The 15,442-nt window shown below is 39.2% G+C and overlaps 1 protein-coding gene and 1 long non-coding RNA gene across 2 annotated transcripts; one reads left to right on the forward strand and one right to left on the reverse strand.

Moving 5' to 3' along the window:
* Positions 1 to 1,966: 1,966 nt before the first annotated feature.
* On the forward strand, positions 1,967 to 4,292 carry LOC137722803 (GDSL esterase/lipase LTL1). Its single transcript, XM_068461899.2, has 5 exons — positions 1,967 to 2,592; positions 2,701 to 2,828; positions 2,999 to 3,241; positions 3,360 to 3,612; positions 3,832 to 4,292. Exons 1-5 carry the CDS (start codon positions 2,364 to 2,366, stop codon positions 4,062 to 4,064), a joined length of 1,086 nt encoding a protein of 361 aa, XP_068318000.1. The 5' UTR covers positions 1,967 to 2,363; the 3' UTR covers positions 4,065 to 4,292.
* Positions 4,293 to 10,223: 5,931 nt separating this feature from the next.
* On the reverse strand, positions 10,224 to 11,743 carry LOC148697674 (uncharacterized). The gene is made up of 2 exons (XR_015961915.1): positions 11,616 to 11,743; positions 10,224 to 11,096 (listed from the first exon to the last, which is right to left on the reverse strand). It is a non-coding gene; the product is annotated as an uncharacterized LOC148697674 (long non-coding RNA).
* Between the last annotated feature and the right edge of the window lie 3,699 nt (positions 11,744 to 15,442).

Below are 15,442 nucleotides of genomic sequence, written 5' to 3' on the forward strand. Positions count from 1 at the left end.
ACTTAAACATTCATCACATGTGAGACGGTGTGTGAGAATGTGAAGAAATATCTTATATCAGAAGTTTACTAAAGCTTGCATGTCCTTGTAGCTAGAGAGTTGGACTACTCTCAATCTCTATATTACCAACTGATTTTATGATAAAACCTCAATTTCCTTTGTAGACAAATTATGTTAAAGCACGTAGGCTTGCAGCTATACTTTTGTATTGAATCTAGGGTTTCAATCACATTCCAATCACCAATAATTATTCTAAACAACTTTTTCAGGGCCATAATGATTTGAAATTGAGAATGTTAGCAAAAGATTTAGGAGCTGTGAGAGTAGTTGGTTTTGCAATCAAATATCTACGAACTATGTTGACTAAATAATTGACCCATTCATATGGTAACAATTAGTTTTGGTCACATGCCCTGGTAGTAAGTTTTTATAGGTTAGCAAAACTGCTGGGAGTGAAAAAGTTAAGTCTGTAAGTTATATTCACAGGTGCTTCTTATATTCTACGGCTTCTAATTAAATTATAACCAAAGATGCATGGTCAATCTTTAGCGTAAGCATTAAGTAAGCAAGCTATCTTTGAGGAGAAGCCTATTTTGTTTGCAGACTACCCACTAAACCGTGACACACCAATGGCTAAGAAGGGTACGTACCATAAGGTCTACTTCTTTTGGGAAAGAAGGACTAAAAGCCAACAGCCATAATAATTAATTTACTGGCACCAAATTTGAATTATCATTATATATAGCGATGTTGGTATGGTAATTGTCACAAGCAAAGTTTTAAGAAGAAATGTCATTCAAGATGTGGAATTTTCTTCACAAATAATTGACCGCCACCTGTCCCGTTTACTTGCATGTGAAATTGATGTCCTATTAATTTGATGTTTTCTCATCGGTGAAACTAGAAATTTTGCAAGAATTTATAAGAGGTTGAGTTACTTTTCATATTGCCAAATTGGTTTTATGGTAGAACCCCAACTTTCTTTCTAATACTAGAGCAGGTTGGCCCACGTGTAAAGCCCAAAGACCACACTTGCTCCACGTCACTCAATTCGTGTTGCCAAGCATCTGACTTGAAAATGTTGCCACATGCGAGGGAGCATGTGAGGATGTGGAGGTAAAAGAGTCTCACATCGGTGAAAGGAGAAACTTTGCAAGGCTAAGAAGTTGGGCTACTCCCAACATTGCCAATTGGTTTAAGGTGGAACCCCAACTTTCCTTCGGGTATCAGAGCAGGTTGGCTCATGTGTGAACGGCCACACTTGCTCCACATCACCCAATTCTTGTTGTTCACATGTTTGACTTGAAAATTTGCTATACGTGAGAGGGCGTGTGAGGATTTGAAGGTAAAAGAGTCTCACATCGGTGAAAGAAGAAACCTTGTAAGGAGTTATAAGAGGTTGAACTACTTTTCATATTTCCAATTAGTTTTATGATGGAACCCAACTTTCTTCGTGGAATACTGGTGTTTTCAAATAAGAACAATTTATCAGCAGCAGGTTAATTTGATCCCTTCCAACACTACTAGACCTTTAGCACACAAGGTTTGAAAAGCAAAAACTGTAAAAATCAGGTTGAGGGTGAGCTAGAGAACAAACTTGAACAGCGTATATGCAAGTTTAATTGAAGTTGTTTTAACTATTATAAATCTGATAGATTTGATGCAAGCGTGGTCTAGCTTGTCTAGAAAATCTGTTGTTTCATCGGGTATATGGTCGTGTTGAAAACACTCGTCAGGCTATGGACATAATGCTGTGCATTTATCCTTGGTTGTAGGAGCATGACTTGTCTGCACTAGCTACTGTGGCAGATTCTAAATCAACAACGCATTGTAATGAATTTTTAACTTTCTATATGTACGCACTAATGCATTGATGGTTTTAACTATCTTTATAGTAACGGATCGCGTAGGAAGTCTCTCTCCAATTCGAGGACATACTTTGATGAGCCTGACCCAACTGACAATTACACCAATTTTTTCTCATTTTTGAGTTGACTTGGTAGTAGATTAACCTAAAGCCAAAATAATACTGACCAAATTTACGAAATCTTGGTCGAAAAGCCACTTCAATTGATCAACAGGAAGCAGAAATTTCAAAACTAGCTTTTCTTTTTCTTTTGCATTGCCAACCATACAAGGTATTGTCATAAACACAAACTACAATATAGCTTTGCTTTTGTACAAGTGGGCCTAAGATTTTGCTCCAATTGTCAAGCACCCCTACCTCTATATAACCCACCTCTCATCTATTCAAATTTCCCCACAAACACGGTGATCTTTGTCCAATCATAAGAAAAGATCTAGTCCAAACTCCTTTCTATTTTCTTCGTTAGGTTACTCCCAAAAAGTCAAAAGCCAATCCCATGGCTAGCTCATTGGCCATTTTTTGTGTGGTCATGGCGTTGGGAATGTTGAGTTGTGGGGCTGAGGCTCGTGCCTTTTTTGTGTTTGGAGACTCACTGGTCGACAATGGTAACAACAACTACTTAGCCACCAGTGCTCGTGCCGACTCTCCTCCTTACGGCATTGACTATCCCACCCGTCGACCCACCGGCCGTTTCTCCAATGGCCTCACCATTCCTGACTATATCAGTTAGGCTTTCTTCCATTCTCTTTTTCTTTCCGATTTTTCGGGTTCTTTTCTCGTTATTCACATGTACTGAATTGACCTAATATGTGTGTGTGTGTGTGTGTGTGTAGGTCAGAATCTTGGTGCAGAACCTACATTGCCATACTTGAGTCCACAGCTCACAGGGCAAAAGCTACTAGTTGGTGCAAACTTTGCCTCCGCTGGCATTGGAATTCTCAATGACACTGGGGTTCAGTTTGTAAGTTTTCTTTTAAACCAAATAGAGGATCATGCGAGAGATTAGCTCTTCAGTGCCCGTCATGGGCACAAAAGTGCTACATGCTAGTAAATTAATTAACTTGGTAAAGCTGTCAACCAACAAATTTTTTTTTTGAACAAGTAATGGATGGATATGTGTGAAATTTTCAGGCAAATATAATCAGAATGCCATTGCAATTGCTAAACTTCCAACAATACCAGCAAAGGTTGTCTGCCCAAATCGGACCTCAACGGACCAAACAGCTCGTAAATCAAGCACTCGTCCTCCTCACCGTCGGCGGCAACGATTTTGTCAACAACTACTACCTAGTGCCTTTCTCCGCAAGATCTCGCCAGTTTTCTCTGCCAGACTATGTCAAATACCTCATTTCCGAGCTCCGAAAAATTCTCTTGGTAACCAACTCCTAATTTGGCTAAGTTCGAAAATAACTTGCTAGCTAAGCGACAATGTCACATGTTAATGACTTATAATTATGTGTTATTTGATCATTCTTTGTTTCATAACTTACAGAAAATGTATGATCTTGGAGTACGAAGGGTTTTGGTGACGGGGACAGGACCGATGGGCTGCGTGCCTGCTGAATTGGCCATGAGAAGCAGGAATGGAGAATGCGCAGCAGAGCTGCAACGAGCGTCGGCTCTGTACAACCCGCAACTCATTCAGATGCTGAGATCAGTCAACAGCCAACTCGGTTCTGATGTCTTCGTTGCTGCCAACATACAGGAGACCCGCAATGACTTCATCAGGAACCCTCAAGCATTTGGTAAATTAATTATACAATATACATTTATATCAATTTTATGTTCATGACCTAATATTATGATCATGGATTAAGTTTTGTTCAAAAAATTAACCTATTTAGGAATCTCCTAATCTACACTTATTTTCAACCCCACCAATCATTTTGTCTCTTACTATACATTTTTTTTTTTTTTTTTTGTGTTGGTGACATAAAGTTGCTTGTTTAATTTATGTTGTGCAGGATTTACTACATCAAAGATTGCATGCTGTGGGCAAGGACCTTACAATGGCTTGGGGCTGTGCACAAGAGCTTCCAATTTGTGCCCGAACCGCGACCTATACGCTTTCTGGGATGCATTTCATCCGTCCGAAAAGGGAAACAGACTGATCGTTGAGAATATTTTGACAGGGGATGAAAAGTACATGTACCCCATGAATCTTAGCACCATCTTGGCTTTGGATTCCAGGACCTAAGACATATTTCCATGTGAAACTAATATTTATGTGTACTAGATTATGATCTGTGTTGAATGCCAGTACTATCTGCCATTTATGTTTGTGCGTCGCTGGGATGTCTAGTGATTAAAAACTGATTGGCTTCCCAATTGCTTTCTAGTTTTTGTAATGGTTTGATTTGCAAGATTTTCCCCAGGGTGATAATGTAAAACTTACCAACAACTTAAGTACAATCATTTTAATTTACATTGAGTCGTTTTGTTCATGCTTGTGGAATTTATTATCACTTGCTCAATCTATCAGGTATGAGATTTTATTACAAAATGTCTCGTTATTAAATAGTGGGTAATCGTATTTATATTCATCTTGGTATAATCCAAGTGGTAGTACGAACCTACCTGCCCTTGGCTCTAATACCATGTGGAATTTTCAAAGATACAGGCTGAGGACCCCGCGTCCAACGATATTGTTCCCAATTTGATAATTAGCACTTGTCCAATATAATTTAGAGTAATAGTTAAAGTAGAGTAATCATATTTAAACTCTTATTTCTTCTTCCCTTTGGCCGATGTGGGATAGCCAACATTGCTTGATCAAATTTGCTAATGTTGGTTTATTTGTAGCTATTGAACATACCGTGACCATTTCTTCGTGTTACATGGGTGCGTGATTTGTCTAATCTCTTCCTAAAATATTCAAAAGTTCGTTTTTTGTAACCAAAATGAGTTAATAATAGTTATTTATGTGCTCGAAGTTTAGTGTTTGATCTCCCCTTCTCCAATATTGCTTATATCAATAGCTTCCGGAAACCTGGATTAGGCTGGCAGGCCTAGACCATAGAGACAAATAGAAATTAGACCTTACTAAGATGTAAAAAATTGGAAGGACACCTAGGTTCAAGCCAAAAATATTGGGGGCATGAATTTTTAAAATTTTTGGTAACATGAGACGAAGATTTTAATAAGAATCCAATGAGTATTTTCCAATATGTAAATTTACTCAAGCCAAAAAAAAGGGCTGAAAATAGAGAAAAAAACAAGGATCACAATGCATGCTGGCTCATGATTGTAAGGGTATTTGAATGCATGCTAAGCTAATAAGCTTCATACAATTAGGTGTGGGAATTTTGTGTTGAATTGAAACCAGTGTTGGTAATTTGGTATTGAAATAATGCAAGCTTATGAAGAAAGTTGAAGTTTCACCGTAAATTTAATTGGTAATATGGAAGTAGTTCAGTCTCTCATAAGCACATGCAAGATCTCTCATTTCCCCAATGTGTGATTCACTCTCAACACGCTCCCTCACATGTGGAGGATTTTCAAGCCTAACATGCGGATAACAAAAATCGAGTGACGTGGAGCACGTGTGACCGTTAGGCTTCACATAAGACAATCTACTTTAATACCATGAAGAAAGTTGTTCTACCACAAAACCAATTGACAATATATAAAGTAGCCCAATCTTTTATAAGCACATGCAAACTCCCTCTTTTCTCCAATGAGATTCACTCAACATTAGCGTTAGGTAAAAACAGCTTTTGATGTGGGGACAAGTCTTAAATATACCAAATGTTGGATAATATTAAAACAAACAACTCTTGAATTATCTTTGTGCGTGACCATGGTTGTCCCAAAATCTTTCAAGAAAAAAAAAACAAAACAAAACTGCAAATGAATTGATAGAAAAACAGTCTCTTTGCAAACAAAGTAAGAGTAAGTCTGCAATCAATAGACGTTCCCTCCTCAATTCTTGTAAAGCAAGGAGCCTTGTTGGCTTGAGCTCACCCTCATTGCATGCATCTCCTTTGCATTGTAAACGCATACAACAGAGCAATCCTCTACCAATTCATTAGCAATATATTGTTCTTTTCTCTCAAGATTACCAGAAAGCCCTTAACTTCTGCAAATAAGGAATGCTCTATCCTCGGCGTCTCCGCTGCAAAAGAGATGGATTAAGTGAGGAAGATAAAAAAAAAATCAAAGAAAAATTGACACAGTTATGTCATATTAGTACATGACATTGATAAATAAAAAAACTTAAAATTGGAATAAGAAGCCCATTCAATCGGCGTTATAATTCTTAATTACAAAGAAGGGAGTGGATTCGACAAAGCAGAAGGAATAGCACTGGATCTCTGGTGCAAAGGGAAGGGGAAGGGGAGGATCGAAATCTTGTTCTCCACAATTGCCAATCTTTCTTAAGCCAATCTCTTTCACAATTGCCAATCTTTCTTAAGTGCGGTTTATTTTTTCTTGAGTTATCTATAGGCATATGGCTTTTGAATAGTATCATTAAATTTCTTAATGATATTTTTCCATCCAATTTTACTAACATGACCAACTTTTGGATTTCCGGATAATGTTTCATCTACACAAGTCCTTATAAATGCCTCAATAGTTGCATTATTGATGCAGGACAAGCCAAGGGTTCTCGAGGAGACGGGGGAAGATAACCTGGAATAAATTAAAATATATTTTGCTTTGTGCAATTGAAGTGAGTGATTTCTCCTTCTCCAATCAAGCATTTGGCTTGGTCGTGTCAGCGAATTCACGATTAGCGACGTGAGCGAGCTCCGTTGCCCCAGTTGAGTGACTCCCAGGTTATCATCCCCCGTCTTCTCGAGAACCCTTGGCTTGTCCAGCATCAATTATCCCATATTGCCTTACTCTTCTTTTCATTATCATCCCCGTGTTCAAATTCTGTGAACCTATTTTGTGTGGCCTCTCAGTGGCATTTTGTTATTGATTGATACGTGTTAAGTTTATGATAACAAAGTTAAGAAAGTTTATAGACATGTGTCAATCAATAAAAAAAGTCACAGAAAAACCACACACAAAATAAATGCATAAAATTTGAATTCATTGTCCCCATGTGCATCTTGTGAATCCTTAACTACATTCTTTGAAATTTATATCTCGAGTAAGAGAAAAAGAAAAAAAAACATAGAACATATAACTGTTAACGTAGAAAGATCAAGAAATATAGCTAGGGTTTCAAGAACTAGAGAGAGATTGAAAAAGATAGAGAAGGAGATTTCATATATTCTGTTTTCTTCTTTTGTTTTCTTACCATGCAAGCTATTACATTGGTGTATATATATTGAGAATAACATCTCTAACTAACTAACTAACTAAAAGATACAATCTTATGACACTTGGCATGATCCTAACCATTCTTTATATTCTTACATTCCCCCGCAAACTCATGGTGAGGGAGACCAAGCATGAGGTTGAAGCAATGAGAGCGAAATAGAGGAGTACTGAGACCCTTTGTGAGGATGTCGGCAAATTGTTCGCGGGAGGACACAAACTGAACAAGAAGCTTTTTTTGAGCAACCCGTTCTCTCACAAAGTGCACGTCAATCTCGATATGCTTTGTCCGTTGATGTTGAACAGGGTTGAACGATAGGGCAATAGCAGAGAGATTATCATAGAAAAGGACATGAGCAGTAGTAGGGCTAATATGCAGAAACTGCAGCAATTGCTGAATCCAATCAAGTTCAGCAGATGTGGTCGACATAGCTCGATACTCAGCCTCGGTAGAGGATCGAGATACCGTAGATTGTTTCTTGGAAGACCACGAGATGAGATTGTTGCCCAGAAACACAACCATGCCAGTAGTTGAACGCCGATCATTCGGGTCTCCTACCCAATCTGCGTCACTGAACGCCTTCAAGGATAACTCACCCCGAGTATAAGAAATACCAACGGATAACGTACCCTTGAGATATCTCAAGATACGTTTAACTGCAGTGAAGTGAGACACCATGGGAGACTGCATAAATTGACAAACCTGATGAACGGAGAAGGCAATATCAGGGCGAGTAAATGTAAGATATTGTAAGGCATCAACGATGCTCCGATATGCAGTGGGATTGTTATAAGGAGTACCATCATCTTTAAGAAGTCTGTTGTAGGGCAAGCATGGTGTATCACAAGCTTTACAGTCGACCATCTCAACTTTCGCCAAGAGATCCTGTATATACTTTGTCTGGGACAAAAATAAGCCTTGAGAAGTCTTGGTGATCTGAATCCCGAGAAAATAATGAAGCTCGCCCAAGTCTTTGATATCAAACTCAGTGGTCAAGGATTGAATGACCTGTTGAATGACTATAGAAGAATTCCCAGAGATAATAATATCATCGACATAGAGTAAAATAATGACAACATTACTTCCAACAGCCTTGACAAATAAGGAAGAGTCAGAATATGTAGATTGGAATCCGAGAGAGGGAAGAAAACTTGTGAACCGTTCATTCCAGGCACGAGGAGCCTGTTTCAAACCATACAGGGACTTATGCAGTTTACACATAAAACCAGGCCGAGAAGTATCCTCAAAACCCGGTGGTTTAGTCATATAGACTTCTTCATTCAATACTCCATGCAGAAATGCATTCTTGACATCCAACTGTCGAAGAGACCAATTAAAATGAGCTGCCAAGGCTAGTACTAAGCGCACAGTGGTTGGCTTAACCACTGGACTAAAGGTCTCCCCATAATCCAAACCAGGCTCTTGACTAAACCCCTTAGCAACCAGGCGAGCCTTATGTCGAGCAATTGAACCATCAAAATTCTTTTTAAGTTTGAACACCCATTTGCACCCAACTAGATTCTTATCGAGGGGTAGAGGAACTAAGCTCCAAGTCTGTTGATACTCCAATGCAGCAAGCTCTTCTCTCATAGCACTCAACCAAACTGGAACTTTTAAAGCAGATTTATGAGTGGCAGGTTCCACTTGAGTGAGATCAATGAGACTAGAATCAGGAACCGTGCTGAGAAACACCTTCTTCTTGATTATACCATTTTTACTCCAAGTTTGCATAGGATGCAAGTTAAGTGGGGCAATAGGTAATACCACTTGAAGAAACTCAGTTCTAAAATCAGGATCCACAGGGAGTGTAGTGGATGAGCTTGTAGGGACAGTAATGGACTGAGGGGAAACATGATCAGGTGATGGCAGTGGTATAGAACCAGGAAGAGATTGTAGAGATCCAGGAGACTGTGGAATGGATGGTGAGGAGATATGAACACCAGGTGATGTCGAGGAAGATTGAGGTTGGGATGGTGGAGTTTGAACCTGATGCTGAACTAGTATATTTATCCATAGTAAGAACAGGAGATGGAGTGGAGGGTTGAGACACATGTGATTGAACAAACTGGGGTGTAGAAGGCATAGTCAAACGAGGATAAGGAAATCGAGACTCATAAAAAACAACATGCCTCGATATATATACTCTACTCTTTAATACATCAAAGCAAATGAAACCTTTGTACTTTGCGGCATAGCCAAGAAATAAACACTGAGTGGTTTTAGGTTGTAACTTAGTGTGATTATAAGGTCTCAACAGTGGAAAACAAGAACAACCGAACACTCTAAGATGTGTTAAGAGGGGAGGGACTCCAAATAATCTTTCAAAAGGTGAACAGTTTTGCAAGGTTAGGGTAGGCATACGATTGATAAGATATACAGCTGCTTGACAGGCAAAGGACCAGAAAGGAGAGGGTAATTGTGCAGATTGTAATAGGGTGATAGTGGTTTCGACAATGTGTCTATGTTTCCTCTCAGCCAATCCATTTTGTTATGGGGTATGGGGACAAGATATATGATGCAAAATGCCTTTGCTATGAAGAAAACGCTTAAGTTTACCACTGCTATACTCTCCACCACCATCAGATTGTAAAGTTTTGATACACACAGAAAATTGAGTTTGCACAAATGAATGAAAGGCAACAAAGGTTTCAAAGAAATCTGATTTATTGACAATAGGGAACAACCAACAATATCGAGTGCACTCATCAATGAGAGTCACATAATATCGATATCCATCAATGGAAGTACATGGAGAAGGACCCCAAAGGTCACTATGGACAACCTCAAAAGGAATTACAGATTTATTATTACTAGACTGAAACGGCAGTTTCATGAATTTGCCCTCTAAACAGCCATGACATAGCAAAGGGATATCATCCTTTTTACACAAAATGGAGGACTTATGTAACATGATATTGACAATGGTATTAGAAGGTTGTCCTAATCTACTATGCCAGAGATAACACGCCCCGACCCCGATATTCCCTGAATACCAAGATAGGCACGTGCTGGCCGACACCCGAGGGTGACGAAAGCTATTTATTGAGTGTAGAAACTGAAAACAAAGGTGTAAATAAGGTTTATGAATATAAAAGAATAATTAATATGCAAATAAGGACCGTGTTCAGAGCACACCTCTAACCTAGAACACTAGAAGAAAATAATATAAAATTGAATGAGACAAAGAAGTGGGTCCTACCCCACGAGGACTCGAAGATGCCGATGCGGAAGTGCCTGGACGTCGGGATTGTAAGCCTCGATTCTAAGTTCTGAAGGGGGCGCAAAACAAACATGAGTGGACCAAGTTAATATATATATAATAAAACAGTTATCAACATACTAACCCCCAGGTTTTATGAAAACACATATATAATGATAAATATAGGTTTTCCGAAACCTAGCATGTCGTGCAATATCTCAAATCATAATTCGCATAAATAATAAACACTAGTGAATGTCCGATACAACTCTCCAGGCCCCATGCCGGCTCCCCGTCTCTGAGCAGACAGTCAGAGGAAAACACGCTCCAGACCCTATGCCAACACCAAACCGTCGCCCGGGACGGACCGGATCTATCCCTACGTCCCGTAGCGGAAAGCACCACTAGGTAAGTACAAAACCAGTGAACATACATATATTGAAAATCAACTTCATAGTATAAAGTCATGCATCATCTATACTATAAAGATGTGTTCTAAACATATTCTAAATATCATATCGTCATCCATCAGATATTCTATAAGAACATGGGTTATAGGAAAAATAGTAATAATTCAAACTAGCCTCAGTAAGTATGTTATCTCGTAAAACGTTTCATAAAACATACTCATCAAATCATGCTTTTCATGTATGCATTTCTACTATCAAAACATGCATTTTTAGAAGGGGTCCACTCACAGTACTTCGCCGTCGAAAAGCCACGCCATCTAGCGAAGAAGGAAACTCCACAGATAATCGCCCCTAAGCACATAAAAGGTACATTTAGTCAAACTCTACTCAAACGATTGAATTTGGGGAAACGGACATCGAAAACGGGTTTAGAACGTCGAAATTAGCCTAGGAAGGGTTCCACACGAAAACCCAAAAAGTCAACGGTCAAAGTCAACGTTGACTGTTGACCGGTCAAAGTCAAAGTCAACGCTGACCGTTGACCGAGTCAACGGGTCACGGGTTTGGGCTTTAGGGTTTTGGGTTAGGGTAATTGGGTTTAGGTTTTAGGTGGGTTGGGTTTGGGTTAGAAGGAAAGTGGGTTTGGGTTTGAAACCTCACGGCCCAATGGCCCAATTAAAAGGGTAATGGGTTTGGGCTTGGCAGGAAAGGCCCAAAGGCCTTGGGTTTGGAGTTCGCCGGATTCCAAGGAGGAAGAAGGCCGGTTTTCGGCCGGAGAATTCCCAAGCTCCGTTGGAGCTCAAAACTCAACGAAAACATGTCATTCAATATACCAAATTGAAGCTCCGAAGGTAAGGAATCGAAATATACCCTTGGTTCCCGTCATTGTGGCCGGAGTTGGCCGGAAAACAGCCTGGAAGCCACGGGTGTCCGCCGAAAACTGGGTAAAATTCAAATGAGCATAACTTCTTCAATACTCAATGAAATTGGGTGAAACAAAAAGGAAAGTTGTAGTACTAAGCGAGATGAAAAGATTGACACCTTGCACGCCGGCCAACTCGCGGCCGGAAATTTCCTCGAAAGTCACTGAGGTCGCCGGAAACTGGGTAAGATTCAAATGAGTATAACTTCTTCAATACTCAATGAAATTGGGTGAAACAAAAAGAAAAGTTGTAGTACTCAGCGAGACGAAGAGATTGATACCTTGCACACCGGCCAACTCGCCGTGGTTTGGCCGGAAATTTCCTCGAAAGGAGCGGTGCTCGCCAGAAAACTGGGAAATGTCTCCGAGGTGGTTTCTTCATGGTTTGACGTCCAAAACACAACCACGGGGTTAGAAAAGAGCTATAGGTGTGGGCATGGGTGTGTGTGTGTGTGGTCTTGTCGTAGAAAAGAGCACCAAGAGGGGGGGAAGGAGAGAGCATGGGAAGAGAAAGACTTTTCAGAAAGAAAAAAAAAACAAAAGAAAAGGGAAAGGGAAGGAACCAGGGAACAAAAACAGGGGGTGGGCCCTTTGGGCTCACCAATTAAGACTCAAAAACAATTTTAAAAAGGAAGGTATCCCCAAACTTAGTGAAAATATAAAAATACTCATTTTCTTCCGTAAATTCCGGGACGGGTTGTTACAAGAGATTAGAACTAACACGCTGGCCAAGAAATGCAGAAGCTTGAGAAGTGCTGTGAGTATGAAGGGATGGATGAGTGGCTAGTGAACGAAGAGGGTAAAGTCCATTACTGCATTGCCCTTTGTATAATATCCTCCCTGTGGCTTTGTCTTGGATCCAGAAAGAATAAGCATCAAATATTAACCAACAATTGTTATCGAGACAGATCCTGTGAACTGATAACAAGTTGTTGGAAAGTCAAGGAACATAGAGAACTGAATTAAGTTTAAGAGGATGCACAGGTGTTCAAATAACAGAACTACCAATATGAGTTATTTGCAAACCTTAACCATTAGCCGTTTGTACTGTTTCATTGGTAGGATAATGAGATGCCAAAGTCAGGTTACTAAGATCATCCGTCATATGATTTGTAGCTCCTGAGTCAGTGATCCAGACTTGTAGTTGTTGATGAGAAGTAGATCCTAGAGATACTTGAGAACGAGATGTGTGCAGTGCTTACATTTGAGGTGGAGTAGGAAATGCTGGTGCAGAAGGAACAGATGCACGAGCATGCGATTGAGAATGATGAGGACCACCATAGTTAGGCCCTTTGTCATTGAAAAAACAATACCAAGTGGTATGATTTGCTTTACCACAAATATGACAGCCCTGTCGATCCATTTGTGTTGAAGTACAAAATGGAGCAGTGTGACCAAAAGTATTGCACAACTGACAAGGGACTTGTGGAGGTACAGGGTGACCAAAAAACGATGGTGGATGAGGACCAAGCACTCCAGAGGAACCATGAGTCGAATTAGAAAAATTATTGAAATACTGTTGTCTCGGATTAAGATTAGGATACCTATATCCTTGATTAAACTTCCTTTTACCCTTCCTATTGTTATTAGCTGATATATACCCACCTGAAGGACCAGAATAGCCACCATGAGGACCAAAAGTATGGGAAGAAAACCCAAGATTAGGACTTGCAGACTGAGACATGCCTGCAGAGAGTTTAAGGCTAGAATTATTAGCAACCATTGCAGTCATGAATTGAGAGTTCACGGTACTGTCCACAATCAGTTCTTCAGCAAGCAGTTGCACACGAAATTCTTTGAGAGAGATGACATGCTCACGTCCCCTTATCACACTACGAAAAATATTGTACTCGGAGGGTAGCCCATTAAGAGTGAGGATAACAATATCGTCATCATCAAAAGTGACTCCAGCAGCAGACAAATAATCTCGAGCCTCCTTAATACGTTGCATGTATTGAGACACCGAGTCAGAACCCTTTCGAATAGTCTGAAGATTGGACTTAAGCTGAAAAATACTAGTCCGTGAAACGGCTGAAAACTGTTCTTTCAACCGATTCCACAAATCACAAGCACTAGTGCTACCAATCGCACATGAAATTGCAACGGGTGATAAAGTAGCAGTGATCAGCTGCATTAAAGCACGATCATGCATTTTCCAAACAATGTAGGCTTCATCCTCAGATCAAGTAGAAGTATCAGAACAAGTAACATACCGAGGTGGACAAACATGCGATCCATCAACAAACCCCATGATACCGTGACCCTCAAGCAGCAATTGCATTTGAAAATGCCAATTCAAGTAATTAGACTCATCAAGCTTAACATTCACAGATGTAGAGATTGTAGAAATAAGAGTAGTAATTGGAGATTGTAGAATTTGTAATTGCGACGCAGTCACCATATTTGCAGAAGAAAGATGAACAAAAAGATAGAGGAAATAGCACAAACACCTTGTGTGCACAATCGTAAACTCGCAGAAAGAAGGAGATGAAGAACACCAGAAACCCTAGAGATCAGAAAAGAAAGAAAATACCAGAAGTCTACCAGCGAAATTCACAGACGGAGAAGATGAACGGAAGCAGCCATAAGATCGAAGTAAGCAGCGTGAGCATCAATGGCGAATGATACCATGTTAACGTAGAAAGATCAAGAAATATAGCTAGGGTTTCAAGAACTAGAGAGAGATTGAAAAAGAGAGAGAAGAAGATTTCATATATTCTGTTTTCTTCTTTTGTTTTCTTACCATGCAAGCTATTACATTGGTGTATATATATTGAGAATAACATCTCTAACTAACTAACTAAAAGATAGAATCTTATGACACTTGGCATGATCCTAACCATTCTTTAAATTCTTACAATAACAACATACACCACTGCATTATGAATTGATTATGTCCTAGTTAACAACGCATAGACCCAAAATTACAAGCTTAAAAATAAAAAAATAGGAGCAGTCATAGAAAGCTAGCAGACACAAAGAACAAATGAGAAAGAAAAGTATTTTTAGGCCTTCTGACACGGTGACACCTCATCTGTCAATCATAAGTCTCAATTACTAACGTGGGTTTAGAGTTTTCAAGTCAAATTCAATCAATGCATGAAGTCTGCACCACTCAATTTACCAGTTACGGGCAATAGACAAACTGGCATTTACAAAATAGTTAAATTCAAATGTATGTGCATGAAGATGGAGAGAGGCTTGGGAAAGATGCAGACCAAGAGAGTGACTGCTTCAGTCTTTAGCACGATATGAAAAACTCGTGGGTTTTTTTATATGGCAGTGTTAAATCTAGAAAAAATTGGTAAATACAATTTTGATATTTTCTTAAAGTCTAAAGGCATTTTAGACTGTCTAAATAAAAATATAGGAATAGTTTAGAAAGACTTTTTATATTAGCATCCCACAAAATATTGAATGCACCCCATATTAAAATTTAATATTAAATAACTTATTTACCCTATTATGCAATGATAATCTTGACCTTATTAGGTTTTTTTTTTATAAAAAAATTCTAAATACACCTCAAATCAGTTTTAGTGTATTATTTATTTTCTCAATTATCAAAACTCTCCCACCCTCCATTGTTGAACAAAACTCTAACCAATGAAACTATAAACATGTTGATTGAGAAAAATTGCTTTTGATGAACGGGCTGTTGAAGACTCTGTCGATCCTGACTTGAAGAAGAAGAAAAAAAAAACAAGGGTTGTTAAAGACACTCTGAGTCAACTCCAACTTGAAGAAGAAAAAAAGGTTGTTGAAGACTCTCCGA

Source organism: Pyrus communis, chromosome 4 (assembly GCF_041283825.1).
Source record: "Pyrus communis isolate YQ-2024b chromosome 4, ASM4128382v1, whole genome shotgun sequence".
Lineage (NCBI taxonomy): Eukaryota > Viridiplantae > Streptophyta > Magnoliopsida > Rosales > Rosaceae > Pyrus > Pyrus communis.

What these genes read in the sequence shown, in the direction of transcription:
- LOC137722803 (XM_068461899.2), top strand. Translation starts at nt 2,364, where the DNA reads ATGGCTAGCTCATTGGCCATTTTTTGTGTGGTCATGGCGTTGGGAATG. An exon ending in ATGACACTGGGGTTCAGTTT is followed by an intron (nt 2,829 to 2,998) that starts GTAAGTTTTCTT and finishes TGAAATTTTCAG; the next exon opens with GCAAATATAATCAGAATGCC. An exon ending in CAGGAACCCTCAAGCATTTG is followed by an intron (nt 3,613 to 3,831) that starts GTAAATTAATTA and finishes TATGTTGTGCAG; the next exon opens with GATTTACTACATCAAAGATT.